Source organism: Oncorhynchus kisutch, linkage group LG1 (genome assembly GCF_002021735.2).
Source record: "Oncorhynchus kisutch isolate 150728-3 linkage group LG1, Okis_V2, whole genome shotgun sequence".
In the NCBI taxonomy this organism is placed as follows: domain Eukaryota; kingdom Metazoa; phylum Chordata; class Actinopteri; order Salmoniformes; family Salmonidae; genus Oncorhynchus; species Oncorhynchus kisutch.
Genome location: NC_034174.2, coordinates 11,677,142 through 11,693,034, shown reverse-complemented (window position 1 = coordinate 11,693,034; position 15,893 = coordinate 11,677,142). Strand labels below are relative to the sequence as shown.

Sequence of the window (15,893 nt, the reverse complement as noted above, 5' to 3'; positions counted from 1 at the left end):
CCAGACAATTCGTAAATGTTTCATGCGGCTGACATAAATAATGGTATAATAGCCTATAGTTTATTAGTAATGTTGCATTGATTGTGATAGGCTCACGTTTTACTGGTACCGCGTATCCCCAGGATTTATTTTTGACGGGATGCCGTACCTGACCGTACTAACTTACTTTCACCCCTGGTATCAAGATGAAACTAGCTGAAGCAAGTCACTTACGATTCCCCAAATAGCAGTTCCTAGTCATTGTTAGCGACAACGACATGTTCCCCCTCCCCTGACATATATAGTAGGAAAGTAACACTTTTACCGCAGATGAATAGGGGAAACTAGCCATTTAAGAATCTATACTTGTACTGATCTGTGTGTGTGCATACTGGTACCACTAGGTGCAGCTACTAGACTGGTGTTGGACAGGTTGGCACTTGACAGTGCATCATCCAACCTGCATGCCACGAAGGCGTGTGGAAAATGTACAGAATAGATCAAATGCATGACAAACTTCTGTTACAAATAAAGTAGACCTAGACTTGGCCTACAGTAGGCCACATCTGGTTGATTAACGATGATCGATTTTTGGGGCAAGTGAACCAATACTACGGTTTATTCAGGTAATAAGATTCGATATAATCATAAAGCATAAGGATCCCTAAACACATTTATTTTCTAATAGGATATATTTGGCATAAATTATTATTTTTGTTTTTGTCTACCAAGGGGCAAGGACAATAGGTGGGCGTGGTCAATAGTGAAAGTTAGTAGAACTTTTCCTTGTGAAAGTGCGCCTGCGTAGACTGCTACACTAAAAACCTACCGCTGAACTCCAGCCGCCTCGCTTACAGCATGGAAAGGAAAGGTAACCTGCCCAAAGAATAGGGATGCTAAATGAATAGTATCAGTGAATTCGCACAGTAATACGCCAACATACTGAGACTGTTGATTTTGGACATATGACTGTTATTAAAGGTGTTGTCATTTTTTGCTAAACTGAACAATAGCGAACCACGCGTTGTAGCTGGCTAGCCACCACATGCTAACTAAAATGAGCTGTAAAAGCTAGCTAGCATTGCTAATTTGCACAGCGCTTGAGTGGGGGGTGGGGGGGTAAGGACACCGCTGACGCTTAAACAGACTAGCAAAAAAAACTGAAACTAACCACTGCTTTAACCAAACCCTTACTCAGATTGTATAACTACATTCTGGAAATAAATATCGGTTTGTGCGTCAGGCGTGCCCTGTGTTTTCAGCATGAGTCCAAGTCGACCATCTCAGTTTGCTTCATCCTGATTTCTGACGATTATAAACAGATTATTAAACTCGTTTGTGTAATTGAATAAACAAAACCCACCTGTTAACTATAACTAGTTAAATTTTGTAGCTAGCTAAGTCTGTCCATTTTTTAGCAACTGTCGTTATCGCTAACGATAGTTACCTCCACACTTGTAATTTATGCAACCACTTTGTATCCCTGGTTTTCGCTATGCAAAAAGTCTCACTGGTGTTTTGGCTATAGCCTGCGATCAATATTATATGTAACTAGCTAGCTCGATAAACCGCCTGCTAGCTAACTAATATTTTCATGAAAGTGAGGGTTCTCCTGAATTAAATGGTATTTTGTCATCTATCCCCGTGACAGTTCTTGCACTGCAGGCGAGGAAGAAAAGGACAAAGACTAAGAAACCCGGCAAAAAGTGAGTACCTAGCTAGTAACTTTTGTTGGTTAGCCATATGAACTGTCGAGTGCTTCTCTCCCTTACGAAAAAAAACATTGCAGTCAAGAGTGCAGTTATTCTCCAATTACTGCGTTCAAAATACCACAGTCTACTGCAGTTTCAAAACATTAATATTTTTTTGTAAAGGCTGTGCATAACTGATTTGAAAGTGTAGGGTCAGCTGGGCAGCACTCGTGAAAGTGTAGGGTCAGCTGAGCAGCACGCGGGCCGTCATGCACTGCCATGACAGTCCAGACATGGAACTGGTGAATTAGATAAAGCAATAATTTATGTACACTATATTTCTGTATAGCACTTTGACATCTGCTGATGTAAAATGGGAATTATAAATATGTTGGATTGATGACTATATATCCTTTTACATATAAAAAGTATGTGGACTCCCCTTCAAATTAGTAGATTTGGCTATTTCAGCCTCAATCGCTGTTGAAAGTTGTATATAATCAAACATACAGCCATGCAATCTTCACAGACAAACATTGGTAGTAGAATGGCCTTACTGAAGAGCTCAGAGATTTTCAACGTCATAGGATGCCAGCTTTCCAACAAGTAAGTTCGCCAAATGTCTGAGCAGCTAGAGCTGCCCTGGTCAACTGTAAGTGCTGTTATTGTGAAGTGGACACGTCTAGGAGCAATAACGGCTCAGACGCAAAGTGGTAGGCCACAAGCTCAAAGAATGGCACCGCCAAGTGCTGAAAATGGTCTGCCCTCTATTGCAACACTCACTACCGAGTTGCTTCCAGAGATGGTATGGAACGTCAGCACAATAACAGTTTTTTGGGAGCTTCATGAAATGGGTTTCCATTGCCGAGCAGCCGCACACAAGCCTAAGATCACCATGCGCAATGCCAAGCATCAGCTGGAGTGGTGGAAAGCTTGCCGCCATTGGACTCTGGAGCAGTGGAAACGCGTTCTTTTGAATGATGAATCACTCTTCATCTGACAGCATATAATGACATTCTAGATGATTCTGTGCTTCCAACTTTGTGGCAACAGTTTAGGGAAGGCCTTTTCCTGTGTCGGCACGACAATTCCCTCATGCACAAAGCACGGGCCGTGTAGAAATGGTTTGTCTATCAGTGTGGAAGAAATTGACTGGCTTGCACAGAGCCCTGACCTCAACCCCGTTGAACACCGTTGGGATGAATTGGAACTTCGACTGCGAGCCAAGACTAATCGCCCAACATATTTATAATTCCCATTTTACATCAGCAGATGTCAAAGTGCTATACAGAAATATAGTGTACATAAATTATTGCTTTAATGTTCACCAGTTCCATGTCTAACATCAGTGCCCAATCTCACTAATGCTCTTGTGGCTGAATGGAGGCAAGTCCCCCGCAGCAATGTTCCAACATCTAGTAGAAAGCCTTCCCAGAAGAGCTGAGGCTGTTATAGCAGCAATGTTCCATCATCTAGTGGAAAGCCTTCCCAGAAGTGCTGCTATAACAGCCTCAGCTATGTTCCAACATCTAGTGGAAAGCCTTCCATAGACATAATTCAAATGTAGAAGTATGCTTTATAGAGGTTAAAATCTTGTTAGTGTTCACCATTTTGCTAGCTCAATCTTGCAGAGCTCTGGCAAATTTAGGCTCCAAATTTCCACCCTGTTAGGATTGTGCACCAACAGGTTTGGAAATGCATCAACTAAATGAAGTTGTTGTTTTTCTGAAAATCAAATGTATTTTTTCTCATAAATATACAGTACCAGTCAAAAGTTTGGACACACCTCCTCATTCAAGGGCTTTTCTTTATTTGTACTATTTTCTACATTGTATAATAATAGTGAAGACATCGAAACTATGAAATAACACATATGGAATCATGTAGTAACCAAAAGTGTTAAAACAAATCTAAATATATTGTATATTTGAGATTCTTCAAAGTAGCCACCCTTTGCCTTGATGACAGCTTTGCACGCTCTTGCTATTCTCTTAATCAGCTTCATGAGGAATACTTTTCCAACAGTCTTGAACAGTTTTACTGACAGTTGTTGCTGCTTTGTATGATGTATTATTGTCTCTACCTTCTTGACCTTTGTGCTGTTGACTTTGCCCAATATTTGTACCATGTTTTTGAGTTGCTACTAGAGGTTGACCGATCATGATTTTTCAACAACCATACCGATTATTGGAGGACCAAAAAAAGCCGATACCTATTAATCGGCATATTTTTATATGTTTTGTAATAATGATTACAACAATACTGAATGAACACTTTTATTATAACTTAATGTAATACATAAATAGAAATCAATTTAGTCTCAAATAAATAATGAAACATGTTCAATTTTGTTTAAATAGGGATCTGGCCAACAGCCAGTGAGATTGCAGAGCGCCAAATTTAATTACAGAAAAACTCATTATAAAAATTCAGAAAACAAAACATATTTTACATAGGTTTAAAGATGAACTTCTTGTTAAACCAACCACAGTGTCATATTTATAAAATGCTTTTCGGCAAAAAGCATACCTAGCCCAGAACATAGTCCAGTTGACAAATTATTACAAATAGTAACCAGCCAAGCAGAAGTGTTACAAAACTCAGAAATAGAGAAAATGAATCCCTTACCTTTTGATCTTCATATGGTGGCAATAAGAAGACATTCATTTACTCAATAAATGTTCCTTTTGTTCGATGAATTCTCTTTATATCCAAAAACCTCCGTTTTGTTAGCGCGTTTTCTTCAGTAATCCACAGGCTCAAACGCAGTCAAAACAATCAGACATAAAATCCAAATTGTATCCGTAAAGTTCATAGAAACATGTCAAACGATGTTTGTATTCAATCCTCATGTTGTTTTTTAGCCTAAATGATCTACAATATTTCAACTGGACAATAACGTCGTCAATATAAAAGGTAAACAAGAAATGCAAATGTGCATGAAAAAGCTCTGCAACACTGTAGGGTCCACTCGTTCAGACTGGTCTTACTCCCTCATTTATAAGAATACAAGCCTGAAATGATTTCTAAAGACTGTTGACATCTAGTGGATGGCATAGGAACTGCAAATGGAGTCCTAAGTCAATGGATACTGTAATGGTATTGAATAGAAAAAAAGGAAAAGAAAAAAAAACTACTTCCTGATGGACTTTTTCGGGTTTTCGCCTGGTAAATCAGTTCTGTTATACACACAGACACTATTTTAACAGTTTTGGAAACTTTAGAGTGTTTTCTATCCAAATCTACCAGTTATATGCATATCATATCTTCTGGGCCTGAGTAGCAGGCCGTTTAATTTGGGCATGCTTTTCATCCAAAATTCCGAATGCTGCCCCCTACCCAAGAGAGGTTAAGTTCCTTGCTCAGAACATGAGAAAATATGGAAGCTGGTGATTCCTTTTAACATGAGTCTTCAATAATCCCAGTTAAGAAGTTTTAGGTTGTACTTATTATTGGACTTTCTCTCTGTACCATTTGTATTTCATATATATTTGACTATTGGATGTTCTTATAGGCAATATAGTATTGCCAGCCTAATCTCGGGAGTTGATAGGCTTGAAGTTTAACAGCGCTGCTTCAAGCATTGCTTAGAGCTGCTGGCAAATGCAGGAAAGTGCTGTTTGAATGAATGCTACAAGCCTGCTTCTGCATACCACCGCTCAGTCAGACTGCTCTATCAAATATCAAATCATAGACTTAATTATAATATAATAAACCCAAAGAAATACGAGCCTTAGGTCATTTAATATGGTCAAATCCGTTTATTCTTTCAGTGAAATACGGAACCTTTCCGTATTTTATCTAACGGGTGGCATCCATAAGTCTAAATATTGCTGTTACATTGCACAACCTTCAATGTTCTGTCATAATTATGTACAATTCTGGCAAATTAATTACATTTTTTGTTAGGAAGAAATGGTCTTCACACAGTTCGCAACGAGCCAGGCGGCCCAAACTGCTGCATATACCCTGACTCTGCTTGCACAGAACGCAAGAGGAGTGACCATTTCCCTAGTTAATATTGCCTGCTAACATGAATTTCTTTTAACTTAATATGCAGGTAAAAAAAAATATACTTGTGTATTGATTGTAAGAAAGGCATGGATGTTTATGGTTGTGTACACATTGGTGTAACGACGGTGCTTTTTTAGCGAATGCGCTTGTTAAATCATCACCTGTTTGGTGAGGTAAGCTGTGATGTGATGATAAATTAACAGGCACCGCAGTTAACTAGTGATTATGTTAAGATTGATAGTTTTTTTCTAAGATAAGTTTAATGCTAGATAGCAACTTAGCTTGGCTCCTTGCTGTGCTAACAGGTGGTTAGCCTGCCACGCAGTGTCCTCGTGGAGTGCAATGTAATCTGCCATAATTGGCATCCAAAAATACCGGTTGTTATGAAAGCTTGAATTCGACCCTAATTAATCGGTCGACCTCTAGTTGCTACCATGTTGTCATGTTTTGCTGCCTTGTTGTTGTCTTAGGTCTGTCTTTATGTAGTGTTGTCTCTCTCTTGTTGTGATGTGTGTTTTTGTCCTATGTTTATATTGTATATATTTTAAATATTTTTTTAAATCCCAGGCTCCCGTCCCCGCAGGAGGCCTTTTGCCTTTTGGTAGGCCGTCGTTATAAATAGGAATTTGTTCTTAACCGACTTGCCTACTTAAATTAAGTAAAGAATAAAAAAAGGAGTTCCCACATATGCTGAGCACTTGTTGGCTGCTTTTCCTTCACTCGGCGGTCCAACTCATCCCAAACCATCTCAATTGGGTTGATGTCAGGTGATTGTGTAGGCCAGGTCATCTGATGCAGCACTCCATCACTCTCCTTGGTCAAATATCCCTTACACAGCCTGGAGGTGTGTTGGGCCATTGTCCTGTTGAAAAATGAATTATAGTCCCACTAAGCCCAAACCAGATGAAATGGCGTATCGCTGCAGAATGCTGTGGTAGCCATGCTGGTTAAGTGTGCCTTGAATTCTAAGTAACTCACAGTGTCACCAGCATAACAGCCACACACCATCACACCTCCTCCTCCATGCTTCGTGGTGGGAACCACACATGCGGAGATCATCCGTTCACCCACATGGTGTCACGTCGTCACCACACACACACCACGTCCCAACAAAACTGATTGGCTCAAACGCATTAAGAAGGAAAGAAATTTCACAAATTCATTTTTATGTTTTATGGCACACCTGTTAATTGAAATGAGTTCCAGGTGATTATCTCATGAAGCTGGTTGAGAGAATGCCAAGCGTGTGCAAAGCTGTCATCAACGCAGAGTGGCTATTTTAAGAATCTCAAATATAAAATATATTTAGATTTCACTTTTTTTGGTTACTACATGATTCCATATGTGTTATTTCATATTTTTGACTTCTTCACTGTTATTCTACAATGTAGAAAATAGTAAAAATAAAGAAACCCTTAAATGAGTAGTTGTTATAAACATTTTGACCAGTTGTGTGTGTGTGTGTGTGTGTGTGTGTGTGTGTGTGTGTATGTGATATATACCTCGGGTGGTAGTAGATAAGTCGCCAGTCCTGAGTGCTGCTGTTACTGATCTTTAATGAATATATTTAAACGACCGTTGACATGGTTCCTGATGACAGTGGTGTTCCTATGACGATAGTCATTCTTATCACTGAATACCCCCTGTGTCTGGAGGGAACTTCTGGCTGCAATCACTACAGGGTTAACGGCAAAGAGCCTTTTCATTAGAGACACATCTGTCTTCAGCCTGTCCCCATTGTGCCCCCCCCAACCATACATACACCAGTGTTTTCATTAGCGTCGGCTAATCAGCTGCTTACACATTTTTTTTAGCTAGCTACATTTTCCACTTCCTATTTAGAGAGTGAGGAAAAATTGGTCAAATGGAAACCTGGAAAAACAAAACCATCAATTTATTTTTTGAATGTGGGCTATTTACTTCATTTTTCTGTTTTAATAAAATACATCATTTGAAAAACAAAGATTGTGGCATTTCATATCTTGCAGTAAAAGTGTAAATAAGACTAAAACCATGGAGTCTAAGCCAGGGGAGGGGGTTTCTACTAAGATAACATATGGAATTGTTTTAAGATAAATGATCCTTGGTATGACTATTTGATCTGGAGTTTTATGAACCCCCTTAAGGTATAAAACAATTATTTGATGAAACATTGATTTTTGACCTTAATGCTTCTAGCCCATAAACACATTGAAAAACAGCATCATACATGGATAAACGGACTGTCCCCCCCAAAAAATCTAAATGAAGTTTGTCTGTCCTGTATCTGAGATGTATAAGAAAGATCAGGAAACCATTTCCCCAAATGTATTTATCCTCCTATTTTAAGCACTGAATGTGTTTAACTGGTACCCAGCTACCTTCAGACTAGTCTTGTGAGGCTTGTGGGTGTCCTAGAACAAAACAACCGACATCTACACGTTTGTGTGAGACTCTGCATATTAGTGTGTAGCCCAAACTGTTTGGATGGTACTGATAGCAGATCGGATGTACCGACTTCAGACTAGTCCCGTGACACTGATGGGTCATAATAGTTTCTAGGCCCAAACCGTTTGGACGCTACAGACGTTTTATTCGTGATCTCTCACGGTCTGACAAACTTCGCGTTTAGCTCTGTCACCTTTCACCTCAGATGTGCAAGGGGAACATTGGCGGATGTAGCTTAAACTGGCAGATGTGGATTTAGTATTATTATGCTAATTAGATTTCTGAGGGGCTACGGAAATAGACTCTCTAGGGGTTAATCTCAAGAGAAGACAAGTTAAGTGTTTTAATGTTATCTTAGTTAGAAAATAGCCCGTGGTTGTATTTCCCTAAAGTGTGGCAGTACTGAGATCTTTAGTGCATGTTAATTCCACTGAAACTAAATGATCTGAATGGTATAATGCTTTTGGGAAACACAACCATGATCATCTAGACGTAGACAATTTCCAAAATAACCAACGCACTGAATTCATACATTCTCAGTCATTTTTAAATTCAAAAGTCATGTCTTTCTACACAATACCACAACATTTTTCTGATCTGGGAGGTGAACTCAGTGTTGTACTTTTCAGATGGAGTCGATGCATTTAGAATGTACCAGAGGCCACAAAAATAGAGCTTATAGGGCATAAACACATGACGAACCAGTGGGGCCTGGCTGGCTACTCCATGTACACCTCTAGCCTCTGAGATTCAGGGAGACGGCTCTCTAGCCAGAGCTCTGCCTTTTGAGATTCCGGGAGACGGCTTGAATCTACAGCTCACACATACTCAACTGCTCTGGTGTTTTGGGTTCTGAGGGACATAGCAGTGCTCATAGGGCCTGAAGGCCTGTGGAGCTGTAGGGTTGTGTTGTATGTAGAGGACTGACTGACCGACAGACAGAGATAGATGGTGTGTTGTCTTCGAGTGTCGCCCCTTGGAACAGAGTTTTGTGGTCCCAGAGAGGCTTGGATTAGTTTCAGGACGCTTGTGAAGTTGATTGGGGATGGGGTTTGCTCTCTAAAAGCGTGTGTGTGTGCTTCCCATTGGCTCATTCATCCCCTGTAACTATACCCCAGGTTGTTGATGTACATGAGAATGTGCTCTCGGTCAACTTACCTGGTAAAATGAGGGTTAAATAAAAAAGTGTCTAGGTTGGCGGCTGCTCTCCAAACGGCTGAGCCCCGGCCCTCAGAGGACTCTGTTACGTAAGGCTGCCGAAGTGAGATCACTATGGTACACACCAATCCCAATCCTTGTAACTAGTGCCTAGGGTCTTGGTAGCTTCAGTATGAAGAGGGACTGCGCGTCTGCCTAGTCTGTTTGGCTGTCTTTTTGGGATACTGCAGATCTCACTGTCTCTCACACGGCGCGCACACACACCTACTTTGCTTCTTACCTCTTCCTCTTTGCCTTTGCATCTTACCTCGCCCTCTCTCCCTTTGCCTCTTACCTCGCCCTCTCTCTCTTCACATCTTACCTCGCCCTCTCTCCCTTTGCCTCTTACCATGCCCCCTCTCGCTCATTCACTCTTCTCTCATTTCTCACAACTTGCCTCTTTCCCCCTCCCATTCGTCTGTCTGAGTCCTGCTCGCTTCCCTCCCTCCTCACCCTCCCCTCCCCTTCTCTCTCTTCCCTCCCTGCTCACCCTCCCCTTCTCTCTCTTCCTCTCTCACCCCCCCCCCCCCCCACCCCACCCCCCCACCTCAGTAGCTCAGTAATATTAGCTGTGCAGGCAGCGCAGTGTGTTCAGTTCTGGTGTGGTACAGAGAAGAGGAGAGCCGGGGAGCGGCGTGGTGAGCGAGCCCCAGATTATAGCACCGTTCCTTGGTTAGCCTGGCCGAGAGTCCCCTGGGCCATGTGGCTCCTTGACTGGATCGTCTCTCTCAATACCACCGTGGTCAAGCTGGCCACCGGCCTGAGGTGCAAGTGAGTGGCAGATTTGACTGTTTTCATTAAGTAAGACTTGATTATCCCATCTCTCTCGTTCTCAATTGCTCCCCTCCCACCCACCCACCCTCCCTCCCGCTCGCTCCTCCCCCCCTCCCTCCCGCTCGCTCCTCCCCCCTCCCTCCTTCTCTTTCTCTCTCTTTCTGCCCTCATCCCTCTCTCCTCTAGTCTCTTGTTCTCCCTTTCTCCTCAAAAATCTAGGGCCGGCTCTGACTCCATCCCTGTTAGGCCTAATTTTGGCCCTTTTTTTTGACTAAAATATAATTAAGTCTTAGTCATTTGTCATTTAAATAACGATTTAGTCTAGTTATTGTCAAAATGACAGTGGGCCGTTTTAGTCAGCTAAATCTTATTTTGTTTTAGTCATCACATTTGAATTGCCTCACTAACCTTAAATGAAATTCTCACCCGTCTACACAAAATACCCCATAATGACACATTGAAAACCATGTTTTTAGAAATGTTTGCAAATTAAAATACAGAAATCTCATTTACGCTGGACAAAAATATAAATGTAAAGTGTTGGTCCCATGTTTCATGAGCTGAAATAAACAATCCCAGAAATATGCACATTGGGGCGTCAGGGTAGCCTAGTGGTTAGAGCGTTGGACTAGTAACCGGAAGGTTGTGAGTTCAAACCCCCGAGCTGACAAGGTACAAATCTGTCGTTCTGCCCCTGAACAGGCAGTTAACCCACTGTTCCTAGACCGTCATTGAAAATAAGAATGTGTTCTTAACTGACTTGCCTGGTTAAATAAAGGTAAAATAAAATAAAAAACATAAGTGTTTCTCTCCAATTTTGTGCACTAATGTGTTTACATCCCTGTAAGTGAGCATTTCTCCTTTGCCTAGATATTCCATCCACCTGACAGGTGTATATCAAGAAACTGATTAAAACAGCATGATCATTACCACAGGTGCACCTTGTGCTGGGGATAATAAAAAGCCACTCTAAAATGTGCAAGTTTGTCACAACACAATGACATGATGTCTCAAGTTTTCAGGAAGTGGGCAATTGGCATGCTGACTGCAGGAATGTGCATCAGAGCTGTTGCCTGATAATTTAATGTTAATTCCTCTACCATAAGCCGCCTCCAACTAGAGGTCGACCGATTAATCGGAATGGCCGATTAATTAGGGCCGATTTCAAGTTTTCGTAACAATCGGTAATCTGCATTTTTTGACACCGATCACGGCCAATTGCACTCCGCGAGGAGACTGCGTGGCAGGCTGACTACCTGTTATGCGAGTGCAGCAAGGAGCCACGGTAAGGTGCTAGCTAGCATTAAACATATCTTATAAAAAACAATCTTAACATAAACACTAGTTAACTACACATGGTTGATGATATTACTTGTTTAACTAGCTTGTCCTGCGTTGCTCATAATCAATGCGGTGCCTGTTAATTTATCATTGAATCAAAGCCCACCTTGCCAAATGGGGGATTTAACAAGCGCATTCATAGCGCATAGCAGTTCCAAGGTGGCATAGCAGTTCAGACGTCTTTTGTCCTCGTCTTGTCGTGTCCTGTGTATATATATACAGGACACGACAACAGCTCCGCCCCCCCCGCAGCTCCTCGCCCAAGCCTCTCCAGGTTCTCCTTTACCCAAATCCAGATAGCAGATGTTCTGAAAGAGCTGCAAAACCTGGACCCGTACAAATCAGCTGGGCTTGACAATCTGGACCCTCTATTTCTGAAACTATCTGCCACCATTGTCGCAACCCCTATTACCAGCCTGTTCAACCTCTCTTTCATCTCGTCTGAGATCCCCAAGGATTGGAAAGCTGCCGCAGTCATCCCCCTCTTCAAAGGGGGAGACACCCTGGACCCAAACTGTTACAGACCTATATCCATCCTGCCCTGCCTATCTAAGGTCTTCGAAAGCCAAGTCAACAAACAGGTCACTGACCATCTCGAATCCCACCGTACCTTCTCCGCTGTGCAATCTGGTTTCCGAGCCGGTCATGGGTGCACCTCAGCCACACTCAAGGTACTAAACGACATCATAACCGCCATCGATAAAAGACAGTACTGTGCAGCCGTCTTCATCGACCTTGCCAAGGCTTTCGACTCTGTCAATCACCATATTCTTATCGGCAGACTCAGTAGCCTCGGTTTTTCGGATGACTGCCTTGCCTGGTTCACCAATTACTTTGCAGACAGAGTTCAGTGTGTCAAATCGGAGGGCATGCTGTCCGGTCCTCTGGCAGTCTCTATGGGGGTGCCACAGGGTTCAATTCTCGGGCCGACTCTTTTCTCTGTGTATATCAATGATGTTGCTCTTGCTGCGGGCGATTCCCTGATCCACCTCTACGCAGACGACACCATTCTATATACTTTCGGCCCGTCTTTGGACACTGTGCTATCTAACCTCCAAACAAGCTTCAATGCCATACAACACTCCTTCCGTGGCCTCCAACTGCTCTTAAACGCTAGTAAAACCAAATGCATGCTTTTCAACCGGTCGCTGCCTGCACCTGCATGCCCGACTAGCATCACCACCCTGGATGGTTCCGACCTAGAATATGTGGACGTCTATAAGTACCTAGGTGTCTGGCTAGACTGCAAACTCTCCTTCCAGACTCATATCAAACATCTCCAATCGAAAATCAAATCAAGAGTCGGCTTTCTATTCCGCAACAGTAAAACTGACTATCCTACCGATCCTCGACTTCGGCGATGTCATCTACAAAATGGCTTCCAACACTCTACTCAGCAAACTGGATGCAGTCTATCACAGTGCCATCCGTTTTGTCACTAAAGCACCTTATACCACCCACCACTGCGACTTGTATGCTCTAGTCGGCTGGCCCTCGCTACATATTCGTCGCCAGACCCACTGGCTCCAGGTCATCTACAAGTCCATGCTAGGTAAAGCTCCGCCTTATCTCAGCTCACTGGTCACGATGGCAACACCCATCCGTAGCACGCGCTCCAGCAGGTGTATCTCACTGATCATCCCTAAAGCCAACACCTCATTCGGCCGCCTTTCGTTCCAGTACTCTGCTGCCTGTGACTGGAACGAATTGCAAAAATCGCTGAAGTTGGAGACTTTTATCTCCCTCACCAACTTCAAACATCAGCTATCTGAGCAGCTAACCGATCGCTGCAGCTGTACATAGTCTATTGGTAAATAGCCCACCCTTTTCACCTACCTCATCCCCATACCATCATGGCCTTTTTTGCCTTTACCTCCTTTCTCACCTCATTTGCTCACATTGTATATAGACTTGTTTATACTGCATTATTGACTGTATGTTTGTTTTTTACTCCATGTGTAACTCTGTGTCGTTTTATCTGTCGAACTGCTTTGCTTTATCTTGGCCAGGTCGCAATTGTAAATGAGAACTTGTTCTCAACTTGCCTACCTGGTTAAATAAAGGTAAAATAAAATAAATAAATAAATAAATACTGTTTTTATTTATTTACTTTTCTGCTCTTCTGCACACCAATATCTCTACCTGTACATGACCATCTGATCTTTTATCACTCCAGTGTTAATCTGCAAAATTGTAATTATTTGCCTACCTCCTCATGCCTTTTGCACACATTGTATATAGACCCCCCCTTTGTTTTCTACTGTGTTATTGACTTGTTAATTGTTTACTCCATGTGTAACTCTTTGTTGTATGCTCACACTGCTATGCTTTATCTTGGCCAGGTCGCAGTTGCAAATGAGAACTTGTTCTCAACTAGCCTACCTGGTTAAATAAAGGTGAAATAAAAAAAAAAATATATATATATATATATATATCGAAACGCATCGAATAATACTTTTTTATAAATATACATTGGTGAGGCGGGTTGCAGGAGAGTGTTTTGAAGATGAGTTGATGGAAAATAAAAATAAAATGTATGTGAAAAAGTTGTAAATATATATATATATATATATATATATATTTACAACTTTTTCACATACATTTTATTTTTATTTTCCATCAACTCATCTTCAAAACACTCTCCTGCAACCCGCCTCACCAATGTATATTTATAAAAAAGTATTATTTACCTCAGATCTGTAATCCTCCAAGAAGCTAGCCAGAAACTAGCCAGAAGCTAGTTCAGAAGCTAGTTAGCTCCTTTACTGGCAAATCGTTAGTATTCAGCTAACCACGGTTTGTGGTCATCAGCTATCCTTTAGCTCGAAAATCTATCGCCAGTTCTGTACGGCACAGCGCGGCTCGGAACGGAACATACCGGACCAATTTTTCTCTCCATGTCCCTGGATTTCGACTGCTCTCTGGACATTCATACCCGGATCTCACAGCTAGCTAGCTGCTATCCGTGTGACTATCGGCCTTCGTCGATTCCGGAGCAAACATCAATTATTCCGGAGCTAGCAAGCTCCGTCAAGCACTCCTGAGTTCCATCAATCACACCTGGGCTGCAGTCACCTATCCGGACCCGTTTTACTGCCTTCGCGGAGCCCCACCGGGCCTTCACAACTGGACTGCCGACGTTATCTACCCGAAGGAGTTATTCGGCTGGCTCCTCCGTCGCGACGTTACCTGAACGCCCATCTGCGGCCTGCTAACCGTTAGCTGTCATACCGGCTGCTATCTGAATAGACAATCGGACAATTTTTATTTTTTTTAAATTATTATTATTATGTTTTCTTCTTGGGCCTCTATAACTATATCTATTGTTTTTATTTTTGTTGTTGTTGTGTGATTTGGATTAATCCCCTCTACCACACGGAACCCCACTAATCTACTGACGGAACGCAAGAGGTGGCTAACAACAGTCCTCCATCCTATGCTAGCTTGCTACCGATGCCCTGGCTAGCTGTCTAAATCACCAACCAACCTCTCCACTCACCGGACCCTTTTGATCACTCGACTAAGCATGCCTCTCCTTAATGTCAATATGTCTTGTCCATTGCTGTTCTGGTTAGTGTTTATTGGCTTATTTCACTGTAGAGCCTCTAGTCCTGCTCACTATACCTTATCCAACCTATTAGTTCCACCACCCACACATGCAATGACATCTCCTGGTTTCAACGATGTTTCTAGAGACAATATCTCTCTCTTCATCACTCAATACCTAGGTTTACCTCCACTGTATTCACATCCTACCATACATTTGTCTGTACATTATACCTTGATGCTATTTTATCGCCCCCAGAAACCTCCTTTTACTCTGTTCCAGACGTTCTAGACGACCAATTCTCATAGCTTTTAGCCGTACCCTTATTCTACTCCTCCTATGTTCCTCTGGCGATGTAGAGGTGAATCCAGGCCCTGCAGTGCCTAGCTCCACTCCTATTCCCCAGGCGCTCTCTTTTGACGACTTCTGTAACCGTAATAGCCTTGGTTTCATGCATGTTAACATTAGAAGCCTCCTCCCTAAGTTTGTTCTATTCACTGCTTTAGCACACTCTGCCAACCCGGATGTTCTAGCTGTGTCTGAATCCTGGTTTAGGAAGACCACCAAAAATTCTGAAATTTTAATTCCAAACTACAACATTTTCAGACAAGATAGAACTGCCAAAGGGGGCGGTGTTGCAATCTACTGCAAAGATAGCCTGCAGAGTTCTGTCCTACTATCCAGGTCTGTACCCAAACAATTTGAACTTCTACTTTTAAAAATCCACATCTCTAAAAACAAGTCTCTCACCGTTGCCGCCTGCTATAGACCACCCTCTGCCCCCAGCTGTGCTCTGGACACCATATGTGAACTGATTGCCCCCCATCTATCTTCAGAGTTCGTGCTGCTAGGCGACCTAAACTGGAACATGCTTAACACCCCAGCCATCCTACAATCTAAACTTGATGCCCTCAATCTCACAC

The 15,893-nt window shown here is 42.3% G+C and overlaps 1 protein-coding gene across 2 annotated transcripts in view; it reads left to right on the top strand.

The window, feature by feature from the left end:
* The first annotated feature begins 752 nt into the window (after positions 1 to 752).
* LOC109878956 (SRSF protein kinase 1) overlaps positions 753 to 15,893 on the top strand; it is an 86,028-nt gene continuing 70,887 nt past the window's right edge. For both annotated transcript variants that reach the window (XM_031827021.1, XM_031826942.1), the window contains exons 1-2: positions 753 to 850; positions 1,631 to 1,685. In XM_031827021.1, coding sequence (XP_031682881.1) covers positions 838 to 850; positions 1,631 to 1,685 — 68 coding nt within the window. In that variant the 5' untranslated portion in view covers positions 753 to 837. The remainder of the gene's footprint in view (positions 851 to 1,630; positions 1,686 to 15,893) is intronic.